This window comes from Pempheris klunzingeri, chromosome 2 (assembly GCF_042242105.1).
Source record: "Pempheris klunzingeri isolate RE-2024b chromosome 2, fPemKlu1.hap1, whole genome shotgun sequence".
Taxonomy (NCBI): Eukaryota; Metazoa; Chordata; class Actinopteri; order Acropomatiformes; family Pempheridae; genus Pempheris; species Pempheris klunzingeri.
The window spans coordinates 23128366-23155966 of NC_092013.1; the positions used below are offsets into that span (position 1 = coordinate 23128366).

The following is a 27601-nucleotide window of genomic DNA, read 5'->3' on the forward strand; positions in this document are numbered from 1 at the left end:
AATAATGAATGTTTTTACAGGACACACACACACACAGGCGTCTACACACACTGTTTATTAAACCCACAGGTGACATCATCACAGGTGACATCATCTCTTAGTAAAACCTGTCATCAAACTGCTGATGTCATCAGAAAACCTCCTAATAGCTCCTAATAAGTGAGAACATACAGCAGTAACTAGTTGAAACTGATTTAAACAAAGTACACAAACACACTTTAAAGATGTTAATGGTAAATGAAAGGTCAGGTTGCCCTGGTAAAGGCAGGTTAAAGGTCGGAGGTCAGGGCTCCTGGAACAGGGCAGAGTAGAAGGCAGGTTCAGAGCAGCGGCTGCGGTAGCGTAGGATGATGTCACTGATCATGTGCTTCCTTCTGACATGGGGCGGAGGGGCAGAGTCACTCTCCAACCGTCGCCGATGGCAACAGTTTATCACTGTTTCTCTGACCAGGAAACCTGGAGGGAGAAGAAAGAAAGAAAGATCTTTCTTTAACACTTTTCATTTAAAACTTTTTTTTCCATGACGAAGACAAGACGAAACTGACTTCATTAAACAACTGACTGAATGCCTAGATGGCATTGTTGTTGAAAAGAGAGGCGAGCAATATGTAATTTAAAAAGACAACTGAAACAAAATCTGACAAAGAGGATCTGAAGATTCCTTCCATTGACTTACATTGTAAAATAAAGTTGAAAAAAGCAGAATATTTTAAAAAGTATAAAGGGCAGAAAAAAGAAGTCATAGCCATCAGGTCCTCAAAGAGCGGAACATTTTCATCTTTGAATGCTGAAAGTATGCAGAAAGCTTACCCAGCACTCACACTAATGACATAGTATAACATATAGTGTATACATTTATTGATATAGTATAGTATATAAACTGGTGTGTGTGCAGATGCAGAGCCCAAAGCTCCACAGAGCAGCTCTGTTATTAACCTGTACAGTAAAGCTTCACTTTACCTTCAGACAAACTAAATATTAGATTTACACTCTGACGTGAAAGTTTAAATTCTAAAAGATATTTTATCTTCTGTTTCCAACTCTACAGAGACATGAGAGCCCAACAGCTGCTGACATCGAACTCCACAGGATGATGGCCATGGACTCTGACTGAAAGCTCTCACCTGGCTAGCAGCTCCTCACATCCATCTCCCAAAAGCATCAAAGTGAATTTAGCACATTTTAATAAGATGTTTCAAATGGGGGCAGACAGACAGACAGACAGACAGACAGACAGACAGACAGACAGACAGACATACCTAGACACCTCTTGCTGACCACACTCCCGTTGACCAATGGGACAACCAAACTGAACTTGCTGGTGGCGTTCACATGGAAACAGATCCGGTAGAGTCCCGTTTTCAGAGGATGGATGAAGATCAGCTGGATGTTTGACACACTAACAGAAAGACAGACAGGTGTCTCACTTTGTCTGTATTTTCGGTTCTTTCATTAACATGACTGAAGCTGTTTCTAACAGCGTGGACTGTGTTTGTTGGTTCTACCTTGTCTGTGTTTCTATCTTCATCTCAGACAGTAGTTGAGACAAAGGGAACCTCTCTGAAACACAAAGTCACTGAGCTCTTTTCACTTCAGCACACCATAAAAGGATGTTATTTTTGTCCGACAGATCAGATGATGTTCACCTCGCTCTGCAATCTCTGCTAAGCTGAATCTGATAACTGTTTCAGCTCAATCTCATACATGGAATGATGCTAATAAAGATGGTTTTATTTTCATATAATAACGTTTACATATTATATCAGATTTAGTTTTCAATCATCACTGTCGTGCACTTGTCCTCCAAGTATTACATTAGTCAGGCAGAGCATTTCATGTTTTGTGGGGGAGTAGCTTTGAAGGAAAGCCTGAAGGGAGAGGGTGGGACATTTTCGGCTACTCTGGTTTTTCCAACATTGCAGACTGTCTTTAACAAAAATTCTAATTAATTGTTTTTAACACTGAAGTTAATAGTGATACTGTAGGTAGTTACTATAGTATAATTATAAAGTTTGTTAGTAGTTTTATACTAAGAAACATTACATTATACACTTTCATTATGAATTTAGTTACCGATATCCTCGAAGCGTTCAACCCAGACTATCAGGACTTTAGATTCAGAGCCAGTGGAGGACAATGTAAAACGAAAAGACTTCATGTCTTCCGCAGGAGAACTCTATAAAGACAGACGGGTCAGAGACAGACAGATCGAAAGACAAACAGATAGACAGATAAGTAATAACCAGGTGAAAAAGCTTTTATTTTGAAGGTCCATGCTGTGGAGTCTTGGCTGACCTCAGAATGGCGCTGCAGGTTGGATGGCAGCTCAGTTGGAGGCTCTACATCCTGTGGACTCTTCAGCCAATCAACTGCTTTAAACAAAAAGAAAAAAAATCGAATGAAGTAAAAGAAAAAATGGTCACAACTCGTTATATGGTCACACCACTCCTTATATGATCAGACCCGTCCTTATGTGGTCATACTTTTATTGTCAGCATAAGTTGACCATGTTAAACACTGCAAAGATTTTCTGTTCAGAATTTTTTGACATCAATACTTATGAGTGTGAGATCAGCTGTTAGACCACCAGACACTGACTGTGTGATGATGATGACGGGACGATGAAGGTGATCTCTGTCAGAGCGTCAGCGTTCAGTAGAACAAACTTCTCTCCATTAAACACGCTCCCTCCACTGTCACCCAGCACAGAAAGGAATTCTGTGAGACAGAAAACAACCAATCAGCTTCAGGGAGAACTGAGTGACCTCAGGTAACGTCTGGCCCGTGACAATGCCCTGCTAATGAGCGTCATGTGGTTCAGAGTGACCAATAAGAGCACTGACCTGAACTGTTGGTGCCAATCCCACCTGCTTGCCGTCGCCCTACCTCCACCGGCCAACCTAAAGACGACAGGAAGTCCAGGAAATGAGACGATACACTGCGGCTTGACTCCACATTCCTCAGGATCTACAGAGAGACAGACAGGTTAAAGACAGAGACAGGTCGGGAAGGGAGTGAGACTGAAAGAGGAAGGAAAGAAGGAGGTATTTCTTTTTTAGCTGTGACATCGCACTGACGAACAACATTGATTGGCTTGTTCAAATAATGTAAATGACAAATATAGAGATGGGTGAGACAGACAGGTGTGTATGACCTCAGCAGCCGTCCTCTGTCTTGCTCTCATGAAGAAGACGAAGGCAGAGTCACAGTTTCTGGATGGCAGCTGGTCCAAATGTCTAAGATCCTCTGTGAAACCTGGAAGCGATGAATCCAGAGACACCAGTTGAGCCGGGACACCACTGGTGCCTGGTACCTATAGAGAAACAACAGACAGCTCTAAATCAATCAGTAAATCAATAAACCAGTAAATAATCAATCATTCTCCTTCCTGTACCTTAAGGGTCTCAGGTGTCAGCAGGCCCAGGTGGGACAAGAAGAGTCTCGCCGTCTGGAAGTTGGTGATTGGGGGAGGCGGCCTGCAGGTCGCCATGACAGCAGACCACCCGCTCACCTGCGGCCAAGCCTCGACCTGTAGCTGCATCTTTAGAATTGCTTGCAGATGCTCCAGCTGCTGCTGCATCTGACAGAGGAGGAGTTCACTGACTCACACCTGAGCAAGTGTTCATTCTTTACATACAGACAGGTGAAGAACGTGTCTCATTTAAATGTAGCTTCAGAATGTTCTGTGACTTCCATGTTTTAATATGGGCAAGACAAGTAAGTGAAGAAGGGGACCAAAAACTGATCTCTGAGGAACACCACAGGTGATATGTACAGGTAAAGAAATAACATCATCAATTTTAACGGAGAACATTCTGTTTCATGATGAACATTCGGCAGATCTAGATTCGGATTGGACCGGGTTCTGACCTGCTCGGTAACTATCTCATGCAGAGCAGGAATACTCAGATCAGCTGTAACTGAAGGAGTTCTGTCGATGTTTTCAGGAAACAGATGATATTGGACGCCACATTGTATCCCAGCATCCCCCTGGTCTGCACCGCGGCGTTCTGGGATCGGAGTGTGCTGCAGTAGGGATAAAACACTGATCTGAAGACTGTGAGACACACTTGGTTTACCAGTTGTATCACCTCATCAAGTTGTCACCTTTGCAAGTGTTCTTCCCTCTCTGGGTTGCAGGTGGAGCTGTAGAGTCCAGGTGTGATGTCCTGACGGTCCTCTGATCAGCACTGTGAGTGACGGACACGGTGCTGCACACACGGACCAATAAAATGTAAAACAGTTATATTTGAGAGTTTTGTCTTAAGAGCTGAGATGGTAAGTTGATTAATCAATAAATTACACAAAAAATGAATCAAAAACAAATTAGTCTGTTTTATCTAGAGGTTAATTTGATTCTGTTGTGAGTAAATGTGTGAATGTTGGACTTAATGTTGGTCACAGAGTTTCATCACGTTCCTGCCGTATCCAGGTCAGGGTTTCAGTCTCCAACTGGGTCAAGATCAGTAAGTGGGGACTAACCATGTTCAGGTCCCTGTGGTTGTTCCAGCATGGCCAGGATCACCGAACTGTCCACCACAAAATATCTGAACTTCTTCATGCTGCTGTCACTCAAAGTGGAGCAGCCAATCAGAGCATCCTCATCCAGCCGTCGTCCAAGTAATGGGAAGGCCCCCGAAACCTGCATAACACTGAGACATGAATACTTGTGTTAAGCTGAGTAGATACTTTTTGAATGTGTCCCAATTTTATCCCCAAAACAGTCACCCTGACTAGTTTTAAAACAGGTTAGAATTTTTACCAGATAAGTTGTAGTTAAATGTGCAGTTTTAAGGTCACGGCACGTGATTCATCACATGATCTGAATCTGGCTGGAGGCTAGCCTGAGTTTGGCCATAATCTGATCTGAGTCTGGCCTGAATCTGGTCTATTTCAGACCTGAGTCTGATCAGAATCAGATATCATTTTAATAATTGACAAAATTCACAATTTACTCATTAATGAGTTAAATGAGGTCACAATTTGATCTGACTGTGGACCAGATGATTCTGCAAGAAACACAAACATTTAAGATAGAGTCAGCAAGTCCAGAAAAAGACTGTTTGGCTAGTTGTTTAGTTTTTGGCTAGTGGCTAGTTTACATAGTTAACATGTGCCAGATTAACCATCCCTCTCGCTCTCACTGCCACTTTTCACTCCATGTGACACAGTACCCCATTCCAGAGGGCGTAAAGTTTGATTACTGAAGTCATTATGGAGGCAGAGACGAAAAAATTAAGGCATTTCTTAAATTAGATTTAAGAGATTAGATTAAATTAAAATCAGCTCTTATTTTTTAAAAATCTACTATTTTTACAGACATGTTTGTTTTGCCCACCAGCTCAGCGTAGCCTCAGCTGCCTCCTTCACCCTCAGAGAGGCCGGGTTCAGGTCCTTCTCCTCTTTACACCTCACTTCCTCTTCCTGTGTGGATTTACTGCCTGAAATCCCCAATTCCACTATTTCCAGGACCTCCAACAAACACTCCTGAAAGCATACATACACACATACAGTATTCTGTAACACAACCACACATCTATGTACAGTATATACAGATGAGTGAGGAAAAACCTGAATAAATGAATGGAGAAACATAAGAAATGCAGATGCCTCCACACAGTCAGTATGGTACAATTTAACATGCAATCATGCCATGACTTTGAAAGAGGGTTCACTGTTGGGGCGTGGGTGGCAGAAGCATCGCTAAAATTCTATCTGCATTTAGATCTATGGGAAAGACATCAGTAAATAACGTCAGAAATTGTGGTCGCCAACATGTTTGACAAGGGCGATGCTCGTGCATTAGTACGATATGTCAGTAAAAACAGAAGAGCAACTCTTCCTCAGGTGATGAGAATGTTAGTGCAGGACATGATGAGACTGTTACAATTACATAGAGAGAGAGATTATGGTAAGGCTGCATTGCAAAATTCCCTCATTACAAAGATAAATGCACACTCGAGAGTTCAGTGGTGCAAAACCATTTGTCTTCATAGATGTGGAAAAAAAACGCAGAGGGTCAGACAAGTGCTCCTTCACCATATTCTCTGCAAGGGAGTGAGTGCATTTGAGGCTCACACCAAGAAAAGGGTGCAGGCCTGAATTCTTCACCCCTACAGGGAGAGGCTCTGTTAGGCATTTTGCTCTCATGGTTTGGGTCCTCCTCCTCATCCCCTAAGAGGGACGGGTCCCTGCAAATCAATACTGAGTGATCGCCTTTACCCAGTGATGAAACATTCATCATGAATGGAAGAGACCTCTCCCATCAGGATAGGATTTAGGATGACAAGGCCCCCATCTAAAGGGCACAAGGTGTCACTGGGCTGTTTAATGAGTTAGACAATGATGTGAATCATATGCTAAGACCTTTGCAGGCACCAGATCTTAACCCAATTGAACACCAACGTGAGATTTTGGATTTTCAAGTTCCAGAGATTTGGAGAATCGATACCGAAGCGCACTGAAGCTGTTCTGGTGGCATATAGTGGCTCAACGCCTTATTAAGACACTTTATGTTGGTTTTTCCTTTGTCACCTGGCTGTACACAACAGAAAACACACACGGCTCATATGTACTGCAGCACACATATAAATATATATAGACAACACTGATCACTCAGCACATGCTGTATACTGTAATGCACACACACAATACAAAAAGATGTCTGTACACAACACACACTAGTAACCTGGTGTTTAGTTACCTGGTGGTTGTTAACTGTTTATTGGTTCCTGCTGGTTGGTTATCAGGTGGTTAGTTACCTTGTGGTGAGTTACCTGTTGATTAGTCACGTATTGGTCAGTTACCTGGTGGTAGGTTACCTTGCTGTTGGTTACCTGTTGGTTAGTTACCTGGTGGTCGAGCATGGCAGGGTGTCTTGTTAACCAGATATTCAGGCAGTTGAAAGCAGCGACGATGATGGAGTGCAGATCTCTGGAGTGGAGCGGAGGAGGACGACTGCACTGGAACACGATGTAGCTACAGACTGAAGTGACGGCTCGCCTCCTCTCACTCTCATCCACACTCACCTCCACCTGCATGACGACAGCAGGGGGTTACAGGAAAGTTTAGGGTGCGTGCGTGTGTGTGCGTGTGTGTGTTTGTGTGTGTGTGCGTGCATGTATGTGCTTATGTGTCCACCTTGGCAAGTCCTCCCAGTACTTCCAGTGCAGACAGACAAACTGCTGAGTCATTCCTCCACTGAGCTGTCAGACGTTGAGTCAACAGACGCACAAACTGAACCCACAGGACCCCCGCTGTATCTGATTGGACAGCTGTTGGTAATGCAAGTGCACGCACACACACGGTTGCTATCAGGTTTCCATGGCATGGTGAGCCAAGGTTATAAAGCAAGTCAGTCAGACAATTAATTATCATTATCATCACGTTTAACTACCAGTTCCTCTGGTCCGTCTAGTTCCACCGGACCCAGATGTACTGGGGGAACCAGTGGTTACCCAGATCCGTCTGGATCTACTGACTCCACCACACTGGGACGCAGCTTCCTGGAAACAAATTCAGGTTTTACTTTTTCCAGATAATAAAAGAAAGCACAGTGTAAAGTGCTGTCAAGAAGGTTTGTAACAGTGAGTATCATTAATGATGTTCAGGATTAGTTTTCTATCTGCACCAGCAGAAATGTGAAATATTGTGTGGAGTGTCAGTAGATTTGAGTAGTTTCAGTAGATGTCAGTGGACTCACCTGCTGAATTTGTCCTGCAGCCTCTGACAGAGCCGAGTCCTGAACCAGGTTCAGTATGGCAGCTACACAAGACATCGGTTAAATAGAAATCATTCAAGCTGTGTCTGAACTCTGAGAGTGTAAATGTCTACATAATGAATGAATGAATGAATGATTTTAACCTAAAACACATGAAGACAGAGCATTTAGATCAACACAGTCCTGCCAGTTGTTGTATAAAAATTATAAATTTGAAGCAGAAACCAGTAATCTGTGACTGACCGAGGATGATCTGTGTGTTGGTGGTGTCGGTCTCTGTCTGCAGAGCTCCAGTCAGAACACCGATGAGGCGAGGCCTCAGAGAAAGGAAGCTACCTCCTGTGACATCATCACCACTGAACCGCCCGTTCAGTAACACCTGAATGTTAATGGAACTGTGGTCATTCTGACTTCACCTGTGAGGTCCAAGTCAGGTCTGCACAGGTGTGTGTCGGAGGCTTACCTCTGACTGGACAGATCCAAACCGCAGAGGGAGGGGCAGCAGGGAAAGCAGGATGAGGATGGAGGCTCGCCTCAGATCCACTGGATTCACAAAATTCTTAAACCTCAACAGGTCTCTGGGCGAGAGACACAGACTTGCTAGTTAAATTATTTCGAATGGTGTTTTAGGGAAAACTAACAGAACAGAATTTAAGATTGTTCTGAGGCTGCACAGCAGTCCAGAGTTGCCGGGCCCTGGTGAGCCTCATCAGACCAGATCAGCCTGTGAGGCCAACAGCAGCAGAGCAGAGTATACTTGTACCTGTCAAGCAGCACGTTCTCTAAAGCTGAGATGAAGGAGGGGAGCAGCAAGTTGACTCCTCTCAGGTCACAGCAGAACAGACAGGTGGAGTTCAGCAGGATGGAGGCCAAAACAGGAAGACACGACTCCTCTGACACCTGGAGACCCGGCAGGAGGACCAGGTAGAACCTGGAAGGTTGGACAGAGGAGGGAGAACACACATAGTTAAAATCACATTCGGTTTATTTTACTGAACTAAAGTCAAACAAGGAGATCAGGTAATGAACTATAAAAGGCCGATCAGGTGAACTGACTCCACCCACCAGCTCCTGCAGAAAGACACCTAGGAGACCAGAGAGGACTGTACCTGGATAGGTACACAGACAGGATGTCCTCTGAAGTTTTCTTACAGGCGAAGATCCTGCACAGCGTCCCACAGGCCTCGGCTCGACCGGCCGCCCACCTCTCTGGCATCACAGTGACATCACACTGACCAACTGCAGAGGACAAAGAGAGTTTAATGTGTGGACGGTGACCTGCTTCACAGTAAAAGCGCACAGAGGATGAAGAGCGTGCAGTATGTATTTAACTGTTTAAAGCATGTGTAGTGCTGTGTGCAGCACTGTAGTATTGTTGTACTGTACTGAGCACTGACCGGGCGGAATGGGGTCTCTGCTGAGCAGAGCAGCATCAAACAGCCAGCAGCCGAACAGGTGAAGGAGGGAATCCACATCACACCTGAGAGGGGAGGGGGAGGGCCGGGGGGAAGAGCACAGATGGGGGGAGGTAGGGGGAGGCTGGGAGGAACATTTCCAGTGATGGGGGAGACAAAGATGTCTGAGAGGAGAATGAAGCCTGTAGTCATAACATAGTTCAAACAAACCAAGACAAGAGGAGCGCCTGGACAGGAATAGTGTGATGTAGCTGGACAGGTACATTAAAGAGACATGTCCCTGGCAGGAAGAACGCTGTCATACCGTAGTAGGCTTGATGGTTGCCTTGGAAACATTTGCAGGTTTTACTCGTCTGTTGTGTGGAGTAGGAGGGGTAGTGGAGGGAGGCATACTGGGCATGCTCAGTATATTCACTGGGGTGGGTGGGGCACTACCAGAACGAGGACGAGAGAGACCTGAGGAGACCAGAGAACAGGTATACCACTCTGCCCTGTGTCTGCGGATCAAAACCACCAATCAGCCAATCAGGGTAGGGAGGCAGGAGGGCAGAGCTCACCATAGGACGGGAGGCGGTCTTTGAATGGGCTCTTGGTCACAGCAGCACCTGGAAGGACACACGGTCAAAAAGCTACAAACTCAAACGGAAAGCCAGGAGTCAGATGTGAGACTCAAGGTTTAGATTTGATCAACACGATCAACTGAATAAACTTTAATCAATCGAAGACATTTTTTCCCATGCATCCTACAATGAGCAGACCAAGTCCTGGTTCAGGTTGTCTCTGCTGTCAGAGGACTCACAGCGGCTCTGCTTTGATTAGTTTATTGATTGGATTGACTTGATCAGCTTGGGTTTAATTTGGTTTACCAAGAGAAGGCAACCGGTCTCTGAAATTGATCCTCGTTGTTAGTCCTGGAGAAACACAGGGACAACATCAAGAAGAGCAACAAAAGCAATAACAACAAAAGAAATAAAAACAGCAACATGAATAGCAACAATGACACCAATGTATGTGTTATGTCTGTATACTAGTGCATATAGCTAATGTGTGTATATCTGTGTGTATGTGTGTGTATACGTAATGTGTGTATAGGTAATATTTGTATACTTGTGTGTATACCAGTGTGTGTAGGTAATGTGTGTATACCGGTGTGTGTAGGTAATGTGTGTATACCAGTGTGTGTAGGTAATGTGTGTATGTGTGTGTATAGCTAATGTGTGATTACTTGTGTGTATATGTGTGTATACGTAATGTGTGTATAGGTAATATTTGTATACTTGTGTGTATACCAGTCTGTGTAGGTAATGTGTGTATACCAGTGTGTATAGGTACTGTGTGTATACCTGTGTGTATAGGTACTGTGTGTATACCTGTGTGTATAGGTAATGTGTGTATACCTGTGTGTGTGGGTAATGTGTGTATACCAGTGTGTATAGGTACTGTGTGTATACCTGTGTGTATAGGTACTGTGTGTATACCTGTGTGTTTAGGTAATGTGTGCACACCTGTGTGTATAGGTAATGTGTGCACACCTGTGTGTATAGGTAATGTGTGCATATACCTGTGTGTGGCTGCAGCTCCTCTGTTGGCTCTTTGTTGACCACAGTCACACCTACAGAATGACAAGTTATAGTAAAACAGTTATTATCCAGTATTAGTAAAAAAATATCAGTACGATTCAGGCTGGACAATGAAGCTGCGTCTGTCTCTCCCTTAAGGTGAAGATTACTCTTACACTACTCACTCTACTCACAAGTTGTGTTTATACCTGTGCTCTTTCAACTTGTAGGTTTATCAATTTATAGTACATATATAAATACACTGTTGCCCATAAAGTTGGAATAAAATGTTTTTTACCTCTTCTCATGAAATGATTGTGACAATGTGATATATTCTTGATAAATAAAGTGTATATCTTCTCAACTTTATTGATCAAACTCTTCCAAACATATCACAGTGAAATGTGTGTATATATATTTATTCTGAAATGTGTGTATATATATATATATATGTGTGTGTGTGTGTGTGTGTGTGTGTGTGTGTGTGTGTGTGTGTGTGTGTGTGTGTGTGTGTGTGTGTGTGTGTGTGTGTGTGTGTGTGTGTATGTATGTATATATATATATATATATATATATATATATATATATATATACACACACATATATATACAATTGTAGTTTTTTCACATTGTAGTGTGGCTGAAAATTGGTAGCCTATCATTAGCTTTTTCACCTCAGGCAACTGCATTAATGCTTCAAATATCATAAAAGTGGGGCTGATTTATGAAGATTATCTTAATGAATAAAAAGTGTAGAAGTGTTTTCTGCAATAATCCAAAATTCACAGGAAAAATCCCACTGGCTTTTTGTCGCAGGACCCAGGGAGATGATAACTTTCAGGCTGGCCTACAAGAATACACCCTGCAGCCCTCTATACAGATAAGAAGACAAATCATGCTGTTGGTTGAACAGATACAGATGCAGATGCAGCTAATGACAGCTCAAGTCAGATGGAGGTCAGAGGTCAAAGGCCATTAGAGGTTTGGGTAGATAAGAGTGAGGTCAGGGTCACATGTTGGTGTACCCAGGAAGGCGTCGACCAGCGTGCTGACTCCCCTCATGGCTCTGAAGAAGATGTTTGGCAGGTGACTTTCTCTTAACGTCTCCTCCTGAGAAGAGGAGGTCAAACCAACAACCGCTGGGCGACTGAGGTCCACTGGGTTACTGGAGGAGGAAGATTTATGATTTATTATGTTATAAAGGAAATGTATTGCATTTATCCGTGTGATTGGTTGTCCTTTAATTCAATAAAAAAGCCATTTCCAGACACACTGAAGGAAATTTAATGTTCAGATCCAAGAGTCAGAACAGCAATAATGTCAGCAGAAACATACTCCAGACATCTGAGATAAATAACACCAAACCTGCATCATAAACAGACTCTGACACTGGTTCAGGACGATAAGATCAGATGTCACAAAGTTCAGACATAATATAAAAGTAATATAAAAAAGAGATAAAATAGTAATTAATTCATTATCAGTTCATCCACAGGAGATTAGAGGGTGAGATGATTATCTGTCATACAGCGCAGAACAATTATCGGGCTACTTCATGAAAGCGGTGATGACTGACCCTAATAAAGACATGAATAGTAGGAATAAGAATTAAAATGACTGTGGATGTATACAGGTCATCTGGGAAGCTCAGCATTCTTGTGGGCATCAGAGCTACGTACTGAGGTCTTATATGAAGAATGGTACAGGAAGTGTCACTAAGTGTCACTAATCTAACCAGGTTATTGGAGGCTGGACTACGCTCATGTTCCCTAGAGACGCACTAACAGCGCTGAATGTAACAACATCCATTTACTCAAGTACTGTACTTAAGTACTTAAGTACAAATTCAAGGTACTTGTACTTGAGTATTTCCATTTTATGCAACTTTCTTCTTCTGCTCCACTGCACCTCAGAGGTAAATATACTTTTTACTACTTTTGTCTGACAGCTATAGTTACCTTTAAGATTCCAGGTTTTTATCCACTTCCTGTCCAGTGAAAACCTTGAATGCTTGTGATAAACTGAAAGACACTGCTCCTTGTGTTGCTTTATGGGTTGAGAAGATTCTCCTAATTTCTAAGCAATATAAACTATTTATCACTCGTTTTTTATGAAAAGGTTCACTTTTTAGAGATATGTGGTTGTCACAGCACAGCAACACTTCAAGCATAGGATGATCGTACAGACCATGATGCATTGCTGCAGATTAAACTGCCCAACAGTATATAAAGTAGTTAGAATTAGCGCAACCTTATACAACAGCAGTAAAATGCTAAATCCACATTATTGCAGCAGTAATACTAATGCAGAGACGTCAGATAAAAAAACAAAACATTGGCAAGGATCATTTTACTGCACAATGACTACTGTCACTTTTCAAACTTAAACTTCATTTTGCTGATAATGCTTACATACTTTTACTTAACTACGGCTTTGAATGCAGAACTTTTACTTGTAGTAGAGTATTTTCACTGCATGGTATTCGCACTTTTACCTCAGGATCTAAATACTTCTTCTACCACTGCACGCTAAAGGCGTGGGGTGATGCCAATACACCAAAATAGATACTTTCAGAAATGTCATTTAAAGCAAATGTGCGAAGGAAACATGTAGGAGGTAACACATAGACCAACAGACACCTGGGAAACTGACCTTATAGCAGCAAAAAAGCTATTCTCTATTCTATTCTATTATACATTAGAATAAATGTTTTTGGTGGTATCATGGTATTCCATGAAAGGTAATGTTGAACAAGTCACACGCATTAGACATGCGTTTACATGTCTAATGTTTTATTGTATGTGTACTGAAAGTACATTCGAATGCATTTACCTGGAGTGAGTGAGTGTTACCTGAGCAGGTGCAGGAACCTGAACCAGGTGTGAGAGATTCGCTGGTCGTCCATGTCTGCGGGGATCAAAGCAGCGTCTTCATCTGGGACCTTAAAGTGCGGGAAGGACGGACCGAAGGTCAGCAGCAACAACCTGAGCACACAACACAGACAGACAGATGATGTGATGATGAGATGTATCACTGAGAGAACTACGGGAAGAGGAGTTCTCCATCATTACAGGGTTTGCTTGTTTGTGTATTTATGTGTGTGTGTTTGTTGCTTCGTTTGTAAACCTGGAGGTCAGGGCGGCGATGACTCGACTCCACTGCTCCACCACTGCAGGCTGATGTCTCCAGCTGCTCAACATCTGTCTGCCCGTCAGCCACAGAGAGCGAGACGGAAAACACCGAGAGCAAGACAGCAACCAGACCTCAAACAGCACCGCCATCGATAGGTGAGACAGCTGCTCCGACACTCCACCTGAGAGAGACAGAGACAAGTGAGAGAGACAGGTGAAAGACAGAGACAGGTGAGAAAGACAGACAGATGAAGACACATAGGTGAGGGTGAGACGGACAGGTAAGAGAGAGAATCAGGTGAGAGACCGACAGGTAAGGACACAAAGGGGCGGTGTCACAGGCTCACCTGTAGTGGTGGGCGGGGCCAGCATGGCGTGGTTGATGCGGAGCAGGAAGTGCAGCAGCGTCTCCCAGGTGTCCCTGCTCATCACAGCGCTCTCTCTGGCCACAGACTGAACTGCATACAGCACCTGCTGACAGAGGGACAGGTAGACCGGACTCACCTGGTCCGACCTGGGGTGGGAGGGGGCCAGGAAGACATGCTTCAGGACAAGTTCATTAATATTTATGTAATGTCCAGATGAAACAAATGTCCAACACAAATGAAAGTATTTTACAGTGAAGACTGAACACTGAACACACTCAGGTACCTGGTCAGGTCCCTCTCATGGCTTCATGTGTTTGCTGACGTCATCAGTGACATCGAGTAACATTATTACAAACATTATAAACTAAATAGTCAGCAACTTAGTTTTGTTGGGAACACATAAAAATAAGTAAACTAAAGTTAGTTGTAGCTAGTTAGCTACGGCAAATGTAACATATGTGTATGCTTCGTCATATATTCTCTGGCTAGAGGGTCGTTATTACGGAGAAATTCATGTGACTACTAACCCGTGGTCAGTGGCTCAGTCCAGGTGTGACAGCCTACCTGGGCAGGAAGAGGCTGTACAGGTGTCGGAGGATCACCTGGACATACAGGTTGGGCTCTCTGTTGATTGGTGGAGGGATGGAGTCTCCCGGGGAAATCAGGGCCATCAGCCAATCAGTGTAGACATCGACACAGAGTTTGACGGTGTCACTGTCCAGTGGGAGAGTCAAACCGTAAAACAACACCTCCATCGTCCATTTCACCTAAATAAACCAAAAAACACACAGAGAGATTTCATATTTCTTCACCTATCACAGTGTCTTACTCTAAGTGCTCAGTTTATTAGGAACACCGAGCTGAAACTAAGTCAATCTAAACAAACAGTCCTTCATGAAGGTTATAAATGTTCATTTTGTGTTTAAAGTGGCTCAGAGACGTGTTGGTTCAACTGTAGGTTGTGGAGGATGTAGTTTGTGCTGCTGTGGAACTGAGTTATGCTGAGAGGTGTTTCTATTATTTAGTCCACCCTTGTTGATATGAATGTGAGTGTAGAATTCAGTGAACAGTGTTTACTGACCAAGTGAATGATTTTTAGACCCTACTTCAATTGTTGACCAAACGCTGAACACAGATTATACAACAACACCTGAGTGTGTGTTTAACTTTCCACAGAGGTCACACACACACACACACACACACACACACACACACACACACACACCTGTCTGTCTGTGTGCAGCGGGTTGTGGGTGTCAGGGTTTCCCAGGCCAGCTCCCAGGGCTTTCACCACGGCGACAGCAACATCTCTTCCCACAGAGGGCGGGAAACAACTGAGCACGCTCACATGACCCCGCCCACTGGACAGTGATTGGTCCATAATCCACCAGTGACTGCTCACATACGTGATCACTAGTGAGAGAAAGACAGAGACAATAGGTTACTTAGTAACAAGTATTTAAGTCTGATGTTTAAAGGGTCCATCCGGTGCTTCGGTGAGTCCATTCCATAGCTGTTATGAGAGATTTTTAGTTCAAAAATGGTGGATACTACATTTCCCATAATGCATCTGGATAACATCTTTCATTAGAGCCTTCGTGCTTGATAAAAAGTCACATCTTTGCAGTCTGATGGCATCACTGTGACATCATCAGGCCACAGCAGACAGTGAAGTGCTCACATAAGGACCTGTGATGTCATGCCTTAAAGGCAGAGACTGCAACACTGGAGAAACTAGCAAGAGTAGCTCGAATTCAGGCTCTCCTTCAAAGCCACTCCCCCACAACACATGAACGCGGCGCCTGGAAAATGTTACTGCTGGAGGACGAGTCCAAAGCAGTGATGAGGAGAGGCCATAGCACCCTTAGGTCCCTCGTTAGTTCTGTACACAACCACTGACTGACAGCCTCTCTCAGCTTTACAGTCAAACAAATACAACACTGGCTCCCATTTGGAAACATTTTAGTCCTAACTGTAACTGTAATTTCAGCTGCTTTAACCCATCACGTGCCGACACTTCAACTGCTTACACTTACAACAAAAACTAAACATTTTCTATCTCTTACTCCTTCAAAGACAGTTTACAGTTTTTATTTATATATAGTTTTTTATTTTTCTAGAAGTTTTCTCTTCTTACACTTCGACCGACAGTTCAACTGCCTTCATGTCTGACACTTCCCTAACCTGCAGAATCTGTTTTATCAGGAATATTTACACCTCTATTTTTTTTCTTTTCCTTTGTAATGTGACTTGTTTGCATATTTCATACATAAATATATATATGCAGTATATATATATATACACATATATGTGCAGTATATATATATATATATACACACACACACACACATATACATATATATGCAGTATATACACACACACATACACACACACATATATATATACATATATGTATATATACACACACACACATATATATACATATGTGTGTGTGTGTCTGTGTGTGTGTGTGTGTATGTATATATGTACATATACATACATATATATATGTCAGTGTATTGACACTACATGTTTGTGTAATTCAAACATGTTGGGGACAAAAATGTCCTTCAGAATAAAGTTATTTTATGACAATAATAATAAAATCAGTGTTTCTGTTAACACAGTTTCAGATTTGAACTGTGTCGACACTCCAAACACACAAACATTTACTCTGATCAACATGTTTATTTATGTCTTCATGTAATCACACTTAGACACAAACTGAAGCTTCGGTAAATGTTCCTTTTAAAGCTTTACATTTATTCAAGTTATTCAATTCATTAGTCCATACGAATTGTTTGGTTTGACTCTACAACTAAAAAATGTTCAATCAATCAATCAATCTTTATTTATATAGCGCCAATTCATAACAGCGTTATCTCAAGACGCTTTACATAAAGAGAATTAAATTTGAAATTTAGCCTCTCAGACTACACATAGGTCACTGCTTTGGCCTCTGATTGGTGGAAATTTAAGCTTTTTGCCTAAAAGGTAGACCTGCATACAAGTGTCAGGCCTGCAAAGCAATAAACTCTTCTCCACATTCTTCTCCAAGATTTTTTTTTTTTTAATTTTATTTACAGTGCATATTTTTAAATGTATGCTCTAGTCAACTATCAATCAAAGATATGTGAGATATATTTAACATTAAGTCAGTCTCTATTAAGTTTGATTAAGTGGGGTATGTATTTTAAAAATATCACATTTTATAGTTTCAGTTTCTTTTAACAAACTCCCATTAATTCGACAGCTTTCATCACAGCAAGCTATTTGCATCTATATAAACACCAGTAAACCTCTGACTTCACTGCCCCCCCGATGTTTCCTCCATTTCTGTTTCAGCAAGTTTAGATTCAAAACTTTAAACTGTGTGAGTGAACTGAAATCATTTCAGTCAATGTTTTAAATGTTAAAAATCTCTAACAGCTGACAGACTGATTTACTGTCAGAGTGAAGTTGAGTGTCGTACCTGCACAGGTGAGTCCAGGTGAGCCGTCCGTTCACAATTTGATACACAGACAGAAACTGTGAAAAAACAGTCAGGTCACTCTGAAAGTCAAAACTCTCAACTTGAACTCACCTCCTCCTCCTGCTGCTGCTGCTGCCTTCAGGGTAGGCTGGGAAACTTCACACTTTTCTCAGTACAAGTTTAACTAGAGACTATGCCGTCTTCTACCTGAGCTGTGACCGCCAGACTCAGACCTCACGTCGGTGTGATGTGAACACATAACAGTCTCAGCTTACAGTCAATAAACAGGGTGAACCACTTGAACAGACACGGTGTTGACGTGTATAATGTTGTTGTAGACAAACCTGATGATGAATGAGACCAAAGTCCCTTTGAAGCTGACAGCGAGACACACAGGGACACCATCCACATAAACAAGGATCTGTGTTCTTCGTTGGTTAGTGCAGTATTTACCTCTCCAGACCCCTGAGTGGCCTTTATTAAACACAGCCACCACTACCATGCTGATGTTGCTAGCACTAGATGTTTCAGAGACTGTTTTTGTAACAACCTTGTAGCTGACTCTGCATGCCGATATTTACAAGTGAATATTTCTGTCTGTTCTGATTTGAGGTCAGTTTGTAAGGTCAACTGATTTAATTAACCTTTGCCATTAAATGTCTTCATTTAAACACTCAAACAGTGATTCAGCCCCTCTTCAGATCAGATCTCCAATCATTTTTTTGTGAATTAAAGTAGCGCTGCAACAATTAGTCAATCGGCAGACATTTTTAGTAAGTCAGTCTTTTTTCAAGAAAAAAAAAAACTGTTTCTCGCAAGACTTTTTAAAATTTTAATAACTAAAGGATCTATTGAAAATATAATTGGCAGATAAATCGATAATGGGAACAATTAGTTGCTGCAGAGTCCAGTTAATGACCAAAACTTTATTTTCCGATTTTCCCTTTAAAAATCAACAAAATACTCCAAAAGAAGTTTCACATTCAAAATCAACTGACGGCAGTGCTCGTTTCTATGACAACCACACGTTGCCATGGTGACCCGTAGAATGAGTTGACCAATAGGAGTGATGGAGTGAGGTTGAGTTTCATTTCCTGCAACAATAATCTGCAGAGGTGTGCTGATTGGGTGGCAGTGATGGGGGGGGGGGGGAAATCCAAGTACAGCAGCCTAAAAAGTCAAAACAGCAGAGAACAGGAAGGAGGGGTGACCCAGCAGGGTGGGGTGGGGGGGGTCAGGAGACTGTGATATTGCAGGGGTCAGAGGTCAAGGTTCAGTAGGGTTGTTTCTTGATGAATCTGGAGAACATGGCGAAGGAAGCAATTGGTTTGTCTGACGGAACCATGTGACCAGAACCCTACAGGAGCACAGAGGTCAAAAGGTCAGCAGCAGAGTTTAAAGAACACAAAGTCACAATTGATCAGCAACATGTACGGAAATAGTTAAAACCATTATGAAAACTATCCTGACCAGGGGCCAACAGCAGAGCCCTGAGGATCACCGAGGCTCGGCTGACTGAAATGAGCACATTTACCTTGACAGTGAGGAAGGCAATGTTATCGAACTCTTTGACGAAGCCTCCGACTTGCCGACCGTCCTCATCATCATAGAGCCACGTACGCCTCTGGACTTCCACCTGAGAGACACACCTGAGATTAGACGACCTGGTGCCACCACAGAGGTGTGAGGCTGAACCTCAGATTAAGTACCAAGGCCTGGTACGGGCACATTCGTCATCCGAGTTTTTATATATTCAACTATACACGTTTTTCCCAAATGGGTAAACAAGTTGACGCTCCTACACTGCATGTAGAAAAGGTTCCTGTCTGACATTTCCTGTATAAAATTACTTGTGGAGCTCAGGAGGAGTAAAATAAAACCCACGTATTGACTTACACTGAGGAAATTTCCCCCATACAGACAGATATTTTTGATCCCTCCTCATTGCTCAGATCCATAGGCTGTATAAAGAAGTGGACGTAGCTTCCAGGTCTTTAAAGCGAAGCCACTGCGGAAGTGCTTTAAACAAGCATTCTTTCAAATGGCCAGGGGACTCTGCTGGTTGCAAAAACATTTCTGGTTGTATAGAAGTCTATGGGAAAGTGACCCTACTTCTCATTTGAATTATTACCTCAGTAAACACTTTGCTGACGAGTTCGTGGTCTCAGTCGCTAGTTTCAAGTCTTCTTCAATACAGCATGATGTTCATTCAGTAAGTTAATGTCCCTTTTAGAAGAAAACAGACAATAAAGCAGGGTATGCTTTAGGGCGAGACTACCTTGCGACTAACCAACCAGAGGCGGTCTTTGTGGATTGAATCTCACATCTGGTTCCAAAAAGCCAAGATGGCGACGCCCGTACAGCTGAACTTGAGGCTTCAAAAACGGTGGTCCACAAACCAACGTGGTGATGTCACAGTCCACTTCTTTCATACAGTCCATGCTCTGATCACACTTTATGGCTTCAGCCAAATGATCCTCAGATTTTATTAAATATTTTTAATCAGCTGTTACAGGTTTCAGAAAACGCATAGAATCTGTCATCATACAGCTCCACTGTGCCATGGTCGTGGAGGGTGATGGCACCCATCTCACAGAGCACAGCTCAGCATACTGAAGTGTTCAGGAAAAAGTCCGTCCTTGAATGGGACTTGAGAGAGATAATACACCTTTTACTCTTACTATCATTGTGATTCCCTCCTGTGTATGATTTCGAATGGGTTAGTTCAGCTTGTGGTTACTCTCAGGTGTCACTTTGAGTGAGGCGCTCTGAGGCAGTGGGCTGATTCTTGCAGCTAGCTTGCTCATTTCAGTGCCTTTGAAAACGTTTGCTCTGTTGTTTTTTGACATTTAAGCAGGAAGCTACAAATTGTTGGTCGATTACTGACAACACTACATTACATAAGTAGAGTGAAATGTATCATTCCAAACCTTTATAATTAGCTGATGGTTGTCAGGAGCTCTCCTAGCTTGCTGCTCTCTTTTGACGGCCCTACATGGCCCAGACCAGGCACATTTTAATGGATCGTATCAGCTGTCATTATCCATTAGAGTTAAGACTGAGAGACGATCCAGTTCTGGTCCTTTAATGTTTCCTACCACAGCCGGCTGTAAAAGCTGCAGCATTTCACTGACACTTGGATTATCAAAATACACATTACTGAATTTGGCATCTCTCCTACTTTCTTTTACTGCGTTTGGTCTTCAGACTGATGTTAGAATTAAAAACCATCCCTTCAGAGGCATCTGCTAAATTGAACCAGCATGAAAACAGCAGAGACACTGCAGATGTTTTCTGTGATCACAGCTGGATCCGTGTATTGATTAATGAACACGTTTGATCTGAAGGTTACCTGCTGGTGCAGGGACTCGACGAACCACTCGTCCCCCATGAAGTTACAAGCCATGTCCACATCCCCATTATACACCAGGATTCGGTATTTCTGCAGAGAGAACACAACACTTTCAACAAGGACATACCCCAAACGCCTGGATGATCACCAGACCACGCCCACCTGAACACATCAGCCAATCTGTGGAAATGTAGATCGTTCTGAACTGGCTGCATTAGGCAAAATGTTATATTGAGTCTAACTTTGACTGCGATTTTAGATTTAAAACATTAAAATAAAAAAAGAGAAAAAAAAAGGTGTTGAGTTCACCGACCAGAGCAGAAAGCAGCTTCATGTACTGTTTCCTCACATCCAGGTACAGACGACCATAGTTCAGATTCACCTCAGCGCTACAACACAAGACAGAGGTCAGAAGGCTTTTCACAACATTAACTGAAAAATCTGAATGGGGGAACAACAAACGCAACACACAGCAACTCAAGAAATCACATAAGTCAGAGACAAAAAACAGATCAAATGTGCTTGTTGTTTTTTTACCCAAACTGTGGTGTGTAGTCACACAAATATGTTTAGGTGTGCAGTGTTCCCTGCAGAAGAGTGAATGGGTGTGTAATTGTACAGGAGGATACTGTGTGTGTGTGTGTGTGTGTGTGTGTGTGTGTGTGTTCAGGTACAGCCAATCAGGTGTGTTGTGATTTTGGGCGTTACCTGCAGATGACCCACTCCAGGGCCTTGGGGCTGATGTGCAGAGCGGCTTTGACGTACGGGTTGTTCAGGTACAGGGAGGAGGGGGTGGAGTTAGTGCAGGGGGGGTCCAGACGGACGGACAGGTGGAGAGATGTCAGACCTCGCAATTTCTACACACAGTCAGAGGAGAAAAGAGTTTCTAACCATCCTAAGTGATTGAACTTTAATAAGAGTCGGCAGGTGAAGTCATACACACCTGGTTCCACAGCTGAGTCCACGGATGGTTGATGAAGGAGTTTCCCAGATCTCTGATCACCAGCACACCTCGTTCAATACTGACAATCAATAGCAACCGGTCAATAGCGTCGTAGTCACCTGTCAGCTCTGTGGTCAGACAACACCTGCTGCAGGTGAGCTGCTCTCTAGATTGATACTTCATTCATCCCCGAGGGGAAATTCAGCTATGTGGCAGCTACAGACGCAATGTTTGAGATGTGGTCTAAATTTAAACATTTACATGGGCACTTGTGTTCCCTGTGGTGAGTCAGATGTTAAAAAGGTTAAAAGTATGACATCTTACCCAGCTTTCTGGTGGACTCCACCGGCACAAGGGGCATACAGGTTGTACATGTTGAGTCCTGAACTGTAGACGATGGCCTGAACCTCAGCCAGCTGCATAGAGAACGCAATGCTTGAGAATAGTGATTTAAACCTGATAAAAACCAGTATCTAAGACCAGATTAAGTCCTCGTGAACCAGGTTCAGACTAGCTGTAGAGCAGCTTCAGCCTTTTAAAAAAAGACTTGAGGGCTACAAAGCAAGTTCAACATAGTCAGACTGAGCTGGCTGGTTATCACCCAGGATTTCTGTCATTGGAGTCTCCTTCAGCATAAAAGTGTTTTCTCAATAAAGACCGGAAAAAATAAATAGGCGATCATGTTCTGCCTGCTTTAGTAAAGAGGATTGGCTCGCTTTAATAAAGGAACTTGAAGAATCTAACAACTGCTGTTGGAAACAAGCCAAGACAAGCTGGCTGGCAGAAGAAGTTAATATTTACCAGTCAGCGATTCTCCGTTCCCCTCGTTTATTTCTAGTGCAGCAGCTGCAAACTGTAGAGCTCTTACTCAATACAGCATATTTAAACATTGTACTTAAGTGCATTTAGGCCTGAAACCGACCCATAATGAAGGAGACATAGAAGTCGCTCCAGTTTGACCAAATCGAAGTGAAATTTTTACTGATTAAATATAATCTGAGACAGTGAGGACACTGGTGATACTGAAATGTATGGTTTTAGGATCAACATACCTGGCTACCCCACTACTACCCGTTCAGACTGGTTTAATCCACTCTGAATTGGTCTGCACCAATTCACATATATTCTGACCGACTAGTTTCCAGACCAGCTTCACACCGGCTGTAAATAAACCCGTTTCATAAACCAGTTCAAACATGCTGAGACTCACATTGTTGGAGCAGTTAGGGTTGTGGTTGTTGTAGAAGTCGCACTTCCCGTCACTGCAGCAGAACGCCTGCAGCCCGGACCACAGTCGACTTCCCAGCAGGCCGTGGTAATAGGCGAAGTACACCAGAGAGTTATCGTTCATCTCGTAACTCGACATCCCATTTCCCACGGCAACACCCTGCAAGACAGGCGAGAAAAAAGTTAATGTTGATGTGATCAGCCCCACCATGGTGCAATATTACTGTGTCAGTGCAGTACTGCTGCAGCAGCACTGTGTCCCCACAGCATCAGTGTGTGCAGGTTGAAGCTGGCATGCTCCATCACTCGCTGTACTGCAATGTTAACGTAAAGTACTGCAGTATTTGAGTGTACCTGCAGATTGAGGCTGTCGTCCTCCATCACTCTCTCGGCGAGCGTTGGGATGTAGATCCCTCCGTAGCTCTCTCCAGTCAGGAAAAGCTCATTCTTGCTGTACTCTGGAAAAAGACGGAAGAACTCCTTCAGAGCCAGGTAGTTGTTCATTGACACCTGAGAAGAAAAAAAACAAACAAAAAAAACTTTAAAAACATCAGACAGTGAAAACCTGCGAGCCAATCAGGAGCCGAGTTTGAGGCACGTCACTGACCTCCGTGTCGTTGGTGACGTACTTCTGATCATCAGAGTACGAGAAGCCAACTCCTGGAGGAGACTCCAGGTACAGCATATTGGCAATCTGCTCAGAAAGAGTGAGCCAATCAGCTTTCAGACATTACATGCAGGATTAACCATGTGACCAAACCACTTGAGAGTCACATGATGGTGTGCAGGTGAGGACAGCTCAGATTGGTAACTGACCTTGTTCCAGGAGTACGGGTTGTACTGCAGCGTCACTCCGTCATCCTGGATCTAAAACAGCAAAGGTCAGAGGTCAGCAGGTGTGGCTGTGTCGTTACACTGGTGCAGCTGTGGAGTCGGAGGCTGCCTACCAGGAAGGGTCCATGTTCAGTCAGCAGTCCGTCCAGAGAGCTGCAGCCGGGGCCCCCGTTCAACCACAAAACCACCGGATCAGAGGACGGGGTATGCTGCGACTCCAAGAACCTGAAGAAAACAACAACACACGCAGGTGATGCGACAACAGGCGATGTTGTGACACCCAGGTGAGCTCAGGTGGACACACTGACAGTTTGTACTCTCAGCTGGAAGTACGGGAGACACAGTGAGGCCCAGGATGGGTGTGCTCACAGACACAGGTGGAGGTAAAGTTGTTTAGATGCTCCGTGATGTATTGCAGGTGAAATCAGGTTAATGTACAATACTGGAGAGGACGTAAAGGTGATGTATCGACACTCAAGTGACCGTGTACTCAGGTGTAGTCAGGTGATAGACTGACGCTCAGGCAGAAAATGTCCTGAGATTCATCTTTGTTGGTTTAAAAGTGTTCACAAGTAACACACCTGCATTTGTTATAGTGCTGGTACTTTGGAAATCAGGTGAACAGACAAAATCAACAAGTGTCCAAAATGATCAACTGCAATGATGCTGATGTATCAGGTGTGTTACAGGTACTGACCAGTAGTGCAGGTGTTTTCCATCGACCACACTCAGGTATCCGGAGTACTGTTTGAAGCTTGGCTGTTTCTGCAGACCGGGGAGGTAAGTGATCTCATCTGCAGCCGGAGCAGCATCGGTGCCCAGCAGAGAGGACAGGAAGTAACACAACACCACCACCACCACCATCACCACCTGCATCTGGAAACACAACAGGAAGTGACATCATCAAAAGCTGTGACATTATATTCCACATTCCTTACAAAGAATGGCTTTGTGCTGCTGCACTAGCTGAACATCTGCCGACCGTTTCATCTAATCTTTCTCATTAAATATTCACATCTTAATCTGATGATGTTGCATCTAAGTGGCTTCTCGTTCAGGGCTCCATCTCTTCCCTGTCAAACATGTGACATTTTAGTAAAATAATAAAACAGAAACAGAACAGAAAAACAGAAGCAGAGATTGTTTCACTTTTATGTGAGGTAGCACCACAAAGACGCAGCAGAGGGCGCTACAGGACTGTGGGAACCTGGGCCAAACCTCGAGATATTTTGAGGAAGTTAACAGCGTGGTTGGTTTTCTATGAGCCGAATTTATCAAAAGAGGTTATCGATTAATAATATGTCTTGCCTGGCATTATTAAATGACCGTTGTTACCCCTTGAATAAACATTTTTTTTCTGACCGTTTCTGACTAACTCATGCTAACCACTCACATTCACTGCATGCTGTAACACGCAGTTGAATACATACTTCTAATAAGAAGGATCTGCTACTTTGTCAGCCGAATTTATGACAAAAAGTTTCCTATTCAGAATTGGTTTCAGATGCTTTTCGTCAGCTTATTGCTTTCACTCAGTGGGAAAATAAATATTTAATTGAGTTTTTACTGAATGGAGTTCTGGCGGCGGAACGGGAGTAAGTTAGTTGAAGCTAATGTTTCTCTGTTAGAATGATTCATGTCAACTGTTCACAAAACTTGAACAAAAGTTGAACTTGAGAGTTTAATAAACGCTGAAGTTAGTTTCTGTTCTCAGGTTTATAACCCGGAAACAGGTTACGTCAGGCTAACTGCTAACACACAGAAAACAACAACAAAGTTGAGCTGAGAACATCCAAAGACAAGCCGAGGATCTGAACGGAGCTTCTTTCTGTCAGAAACAAAGACAAACTCACCTTGTCTGTCTGTCTGTTTGTCTGTCTTCACGTTCTGCAGGGGGAAGTTTATGTGACTGACTGCAGCTGCCGACAATAAAGAATCCTAACGGGTCACATGACAGCAGCCAGTCACATGAGACGGGGTCCTGTTCTTCAAAATGGGATTCAGGCTAACATAGCATACTTTTCGGGCTAAACTACTCCTGTTTGTTCTAATCCAGTTAATTTGGTTCTATGAAGCACGTTTTAGGACTGGTTTGTCAATCCTAAATGGATTTATCTTGAATAACAATGTGCTCTTATTTTGAAACCGTGACCATGATTCGTCTGATTGGCTGAGTGCTGATCACGTGATTGCAGGTACATATGACATGCCCATAAATCCATAACTTGTGAAAAAGATGATCTGAGGTATCGGTAAGAATGTCCTAACCTCAGCGCCTCCGCCGCAATATAAGCCTACAACACAGATAAAGACCGTAAAGACAAGAATGTGACTGCAAATGATTTTTAATTAGCCTTAGATTGGAAATTACAGTCTCAGTAAGAAATCCTACAACATGTGTTTATTTAGGGGTTATCTATTACACCTGCTGAAATGAGCTCCACCTCCAGCTACTATTAGTGATCTAATAATGGAAAGTGTAATAATAGATATGTAACAGGGACCAAACCACTACTTCTACTGCAGTAATGACCCTGACAACCCAGACTTTTCTTTGTAGAATACTTTTAGTTTTGATACTTTTATCATACTTTACTTTTACTAATGTAGCAATTTTAAAATCATGGTTTTTACTTCACTTCGTTATATTGGTACTTTTACTAGACTAGGCTAAATGCTCTGATGAAATCAACACTGAACTTAAACTGTATTTAATCTTTTGCTTCAATGATACATTTAACTGAAGGCAGAAAACCTGAGAATTTTTTTTTAAATCAGCTACTTTACATAATAAATATCTTACTAGTCTGGTTGTTCTACTCAGTTTTATGAAATAAGTTAAGACTCAACTCATTTGGAATTATATTTCTTTTGATCTTTTCATCAATTTTCAGTGGAAAATTGTGTAGTTAGAGTGATAAGTGACACCCGTCAGGCAAACGTGCACACACTCACCTCTGCCTCTGGGACACTTGCCAGGTGCCACAACACATATATTACACAGAATGTGACACCCATGTGATTTGTGTCACTGTGGAAAGAAAACAAAAGAAAGAGGAAAAAAAATATATGTGCAGTCAGATTCTCTCAGCACCACCATCTTTTCTTAAGTCCTTATCAATTCTCCTTTACACTTCATGACATTTTCCATCAAGGTCAAGGAAAAGCGGTAAGGCATTAAATGAAAGATATAATTTTTTCATTATTTTGACCACAATCCTGACCCAGTCAGACCTCCAGAACCAGCTGATTGTGGACTGTGGACTTTCCTCATTTTCCTCAAGGTCTCTGTTCACTTTAAATGTTTTGCATTCAACCCCAACAAAATGTTATAAAACGTTTAATCCAATGCTTTGTCTGTGCTGTTTTAATCAAGCGTTGCAGCTATGGCACTGAAAACGGTGTACGTTTCTCCACATTTAAATCTGAACAACACTGCTATAATATTAAAATTGCAAATTGAATAGTTAAAAATAATTTCTAAACCTTTTATTGACCACATTTTCATATCCACGTGTCCAATTACTTTTACACACCAATTGGTCCGAGAAGGGGATCTGGATTGTGTAGTTTCCCAAAAG

The 27601-nt window shown here is 42.8% G+C and overlaps 2 protein-coding genes across 3 annotated transcripts; both read right to left on the bottom strand.

Moving 5' to 3' along the window:
• Positions 1-70: 70 nt before the first annotated feature.
• ralgapb (Ral GTPase activating protein non-catalytic subunit beta) lies at positions 71-15573 on the bottom strand. The gene is made up of 32 exons (XM_070837496.1): positions 15418-15573; positions 14757-14959; positions 14172-14338; positions 13820-14006; positions 13546-13677; positions 11719-11858; positions 10697-10747; positions 10002-10046; positions 9693-9740; positions 9492-9591; positions 9118-9287; positions 8830-8959; positions 8484-8651; positions 8184-8298; positions 7964-8099; positions 7703-7764; positions 7397-7505; positions 7141-7274; positions 6852-7034; positions 5339-5487; positions 4483-4652; positions 4108-4211; positions 3871-4026; positions 3395-3580; positions 3155-3313; positions 2844-2967; positions 2599-2718; positions 2296-2369; positions 2074-2176; positions 1506-1560; positions 1260-1399; positions 71-456 (listed from the first exon to the last, which is right to left on the bottom strand). The coding sequence occupies exons 1-32, from the start codon at positions 15571-15573 to the stop codon at positions 284-286; spliced, it is 4149 nt and encodes a 1382-aa protein (XP_070693597.1). The 3' UTR covers positions 71-283.
• Positions 15574-18570: 2997 nt separating this feature from the next.
• ctsa (cathepsin A) lies at positions 18571-26095 on the bottom strand. Of its 2 annotated transcripts, none has more exons than XM_070840956.1 (14): positions 25874-26095; positions 24718-24896; positions 24134-24245; positions 24003-24053; positions 23794-23880; positions 23541-23696; positions 23170-23346; positions 22284-22375; positions 21960-22038; positions 21725-21873; positions 21330-21405; positions 21017-21106; positions 19199-19300; positions 18571-19021 (listed from the first exon to the last, which is right to left on the bottom strand). In XM_070840956.1, exons 2-14 carry the CDS (start codon positions 24894-24896, stop codon positions 18938-18940), a joined length of 1434 nt encoding a protein of 477 aa, XP_070697057.1. In that variant the 5' UTR covers positions 25874-26095; the 3' UTR covers positions 18571-18937. The 2 variants fall into 2 exon arrangements, with proteins under 2 accessions (XP_070697057.1, XP_070697065.1); XM_070840964.1 differs by having other exon boundaries at positions 25866-26095.
• Positions 26096-27601: the final 1506 nt, after the last annotated feature.

Coding starts and splice junctions, on each gene's coding strand:
- ralgapb (XM_070837496.1), bottom strand. CDS start 15,573: ATGGACCAATCACTGTCCAGTGGGCGGGGTCATGTGAGCGTGCTCAGT. Junction 8,299..8,483: donor GAGAACGTGCTGCTTGACAG/GTACAAGTATAC, acceptor TCTCTCGCCCAG/AGACCTGTTGAGGTTTAAGA. Junction 2,719..2,843: donor GATTGGCACCAACAGTTCAG/GTCAGTGCTCTT, acceptor TCTGTCTCACAG/AATTCCTTTCTGTGCTGGGT.
- ctsa (XM_070840956.1), bottom strand. CDS start 24,896: ATGCAGGTGGTGATGGTGGTGGTGGTGGTGTTGTGTTACTTCCTGTCC. Junction 22,376..23,169: donor ACCCTAACTGCTCCAACAAT/GTGAGTCTCAGC, acceptor TTCTCTATGCAG/CTGGCTGAGGTTCAGGCCAT. Junction 21,107..21,329: donor TGAAGCTGCTTTCTGCTCTG/GTCGGTGAACTC, acceptor TTCTCTCTGCAG/AAATACCGAATCCTGGTGTA.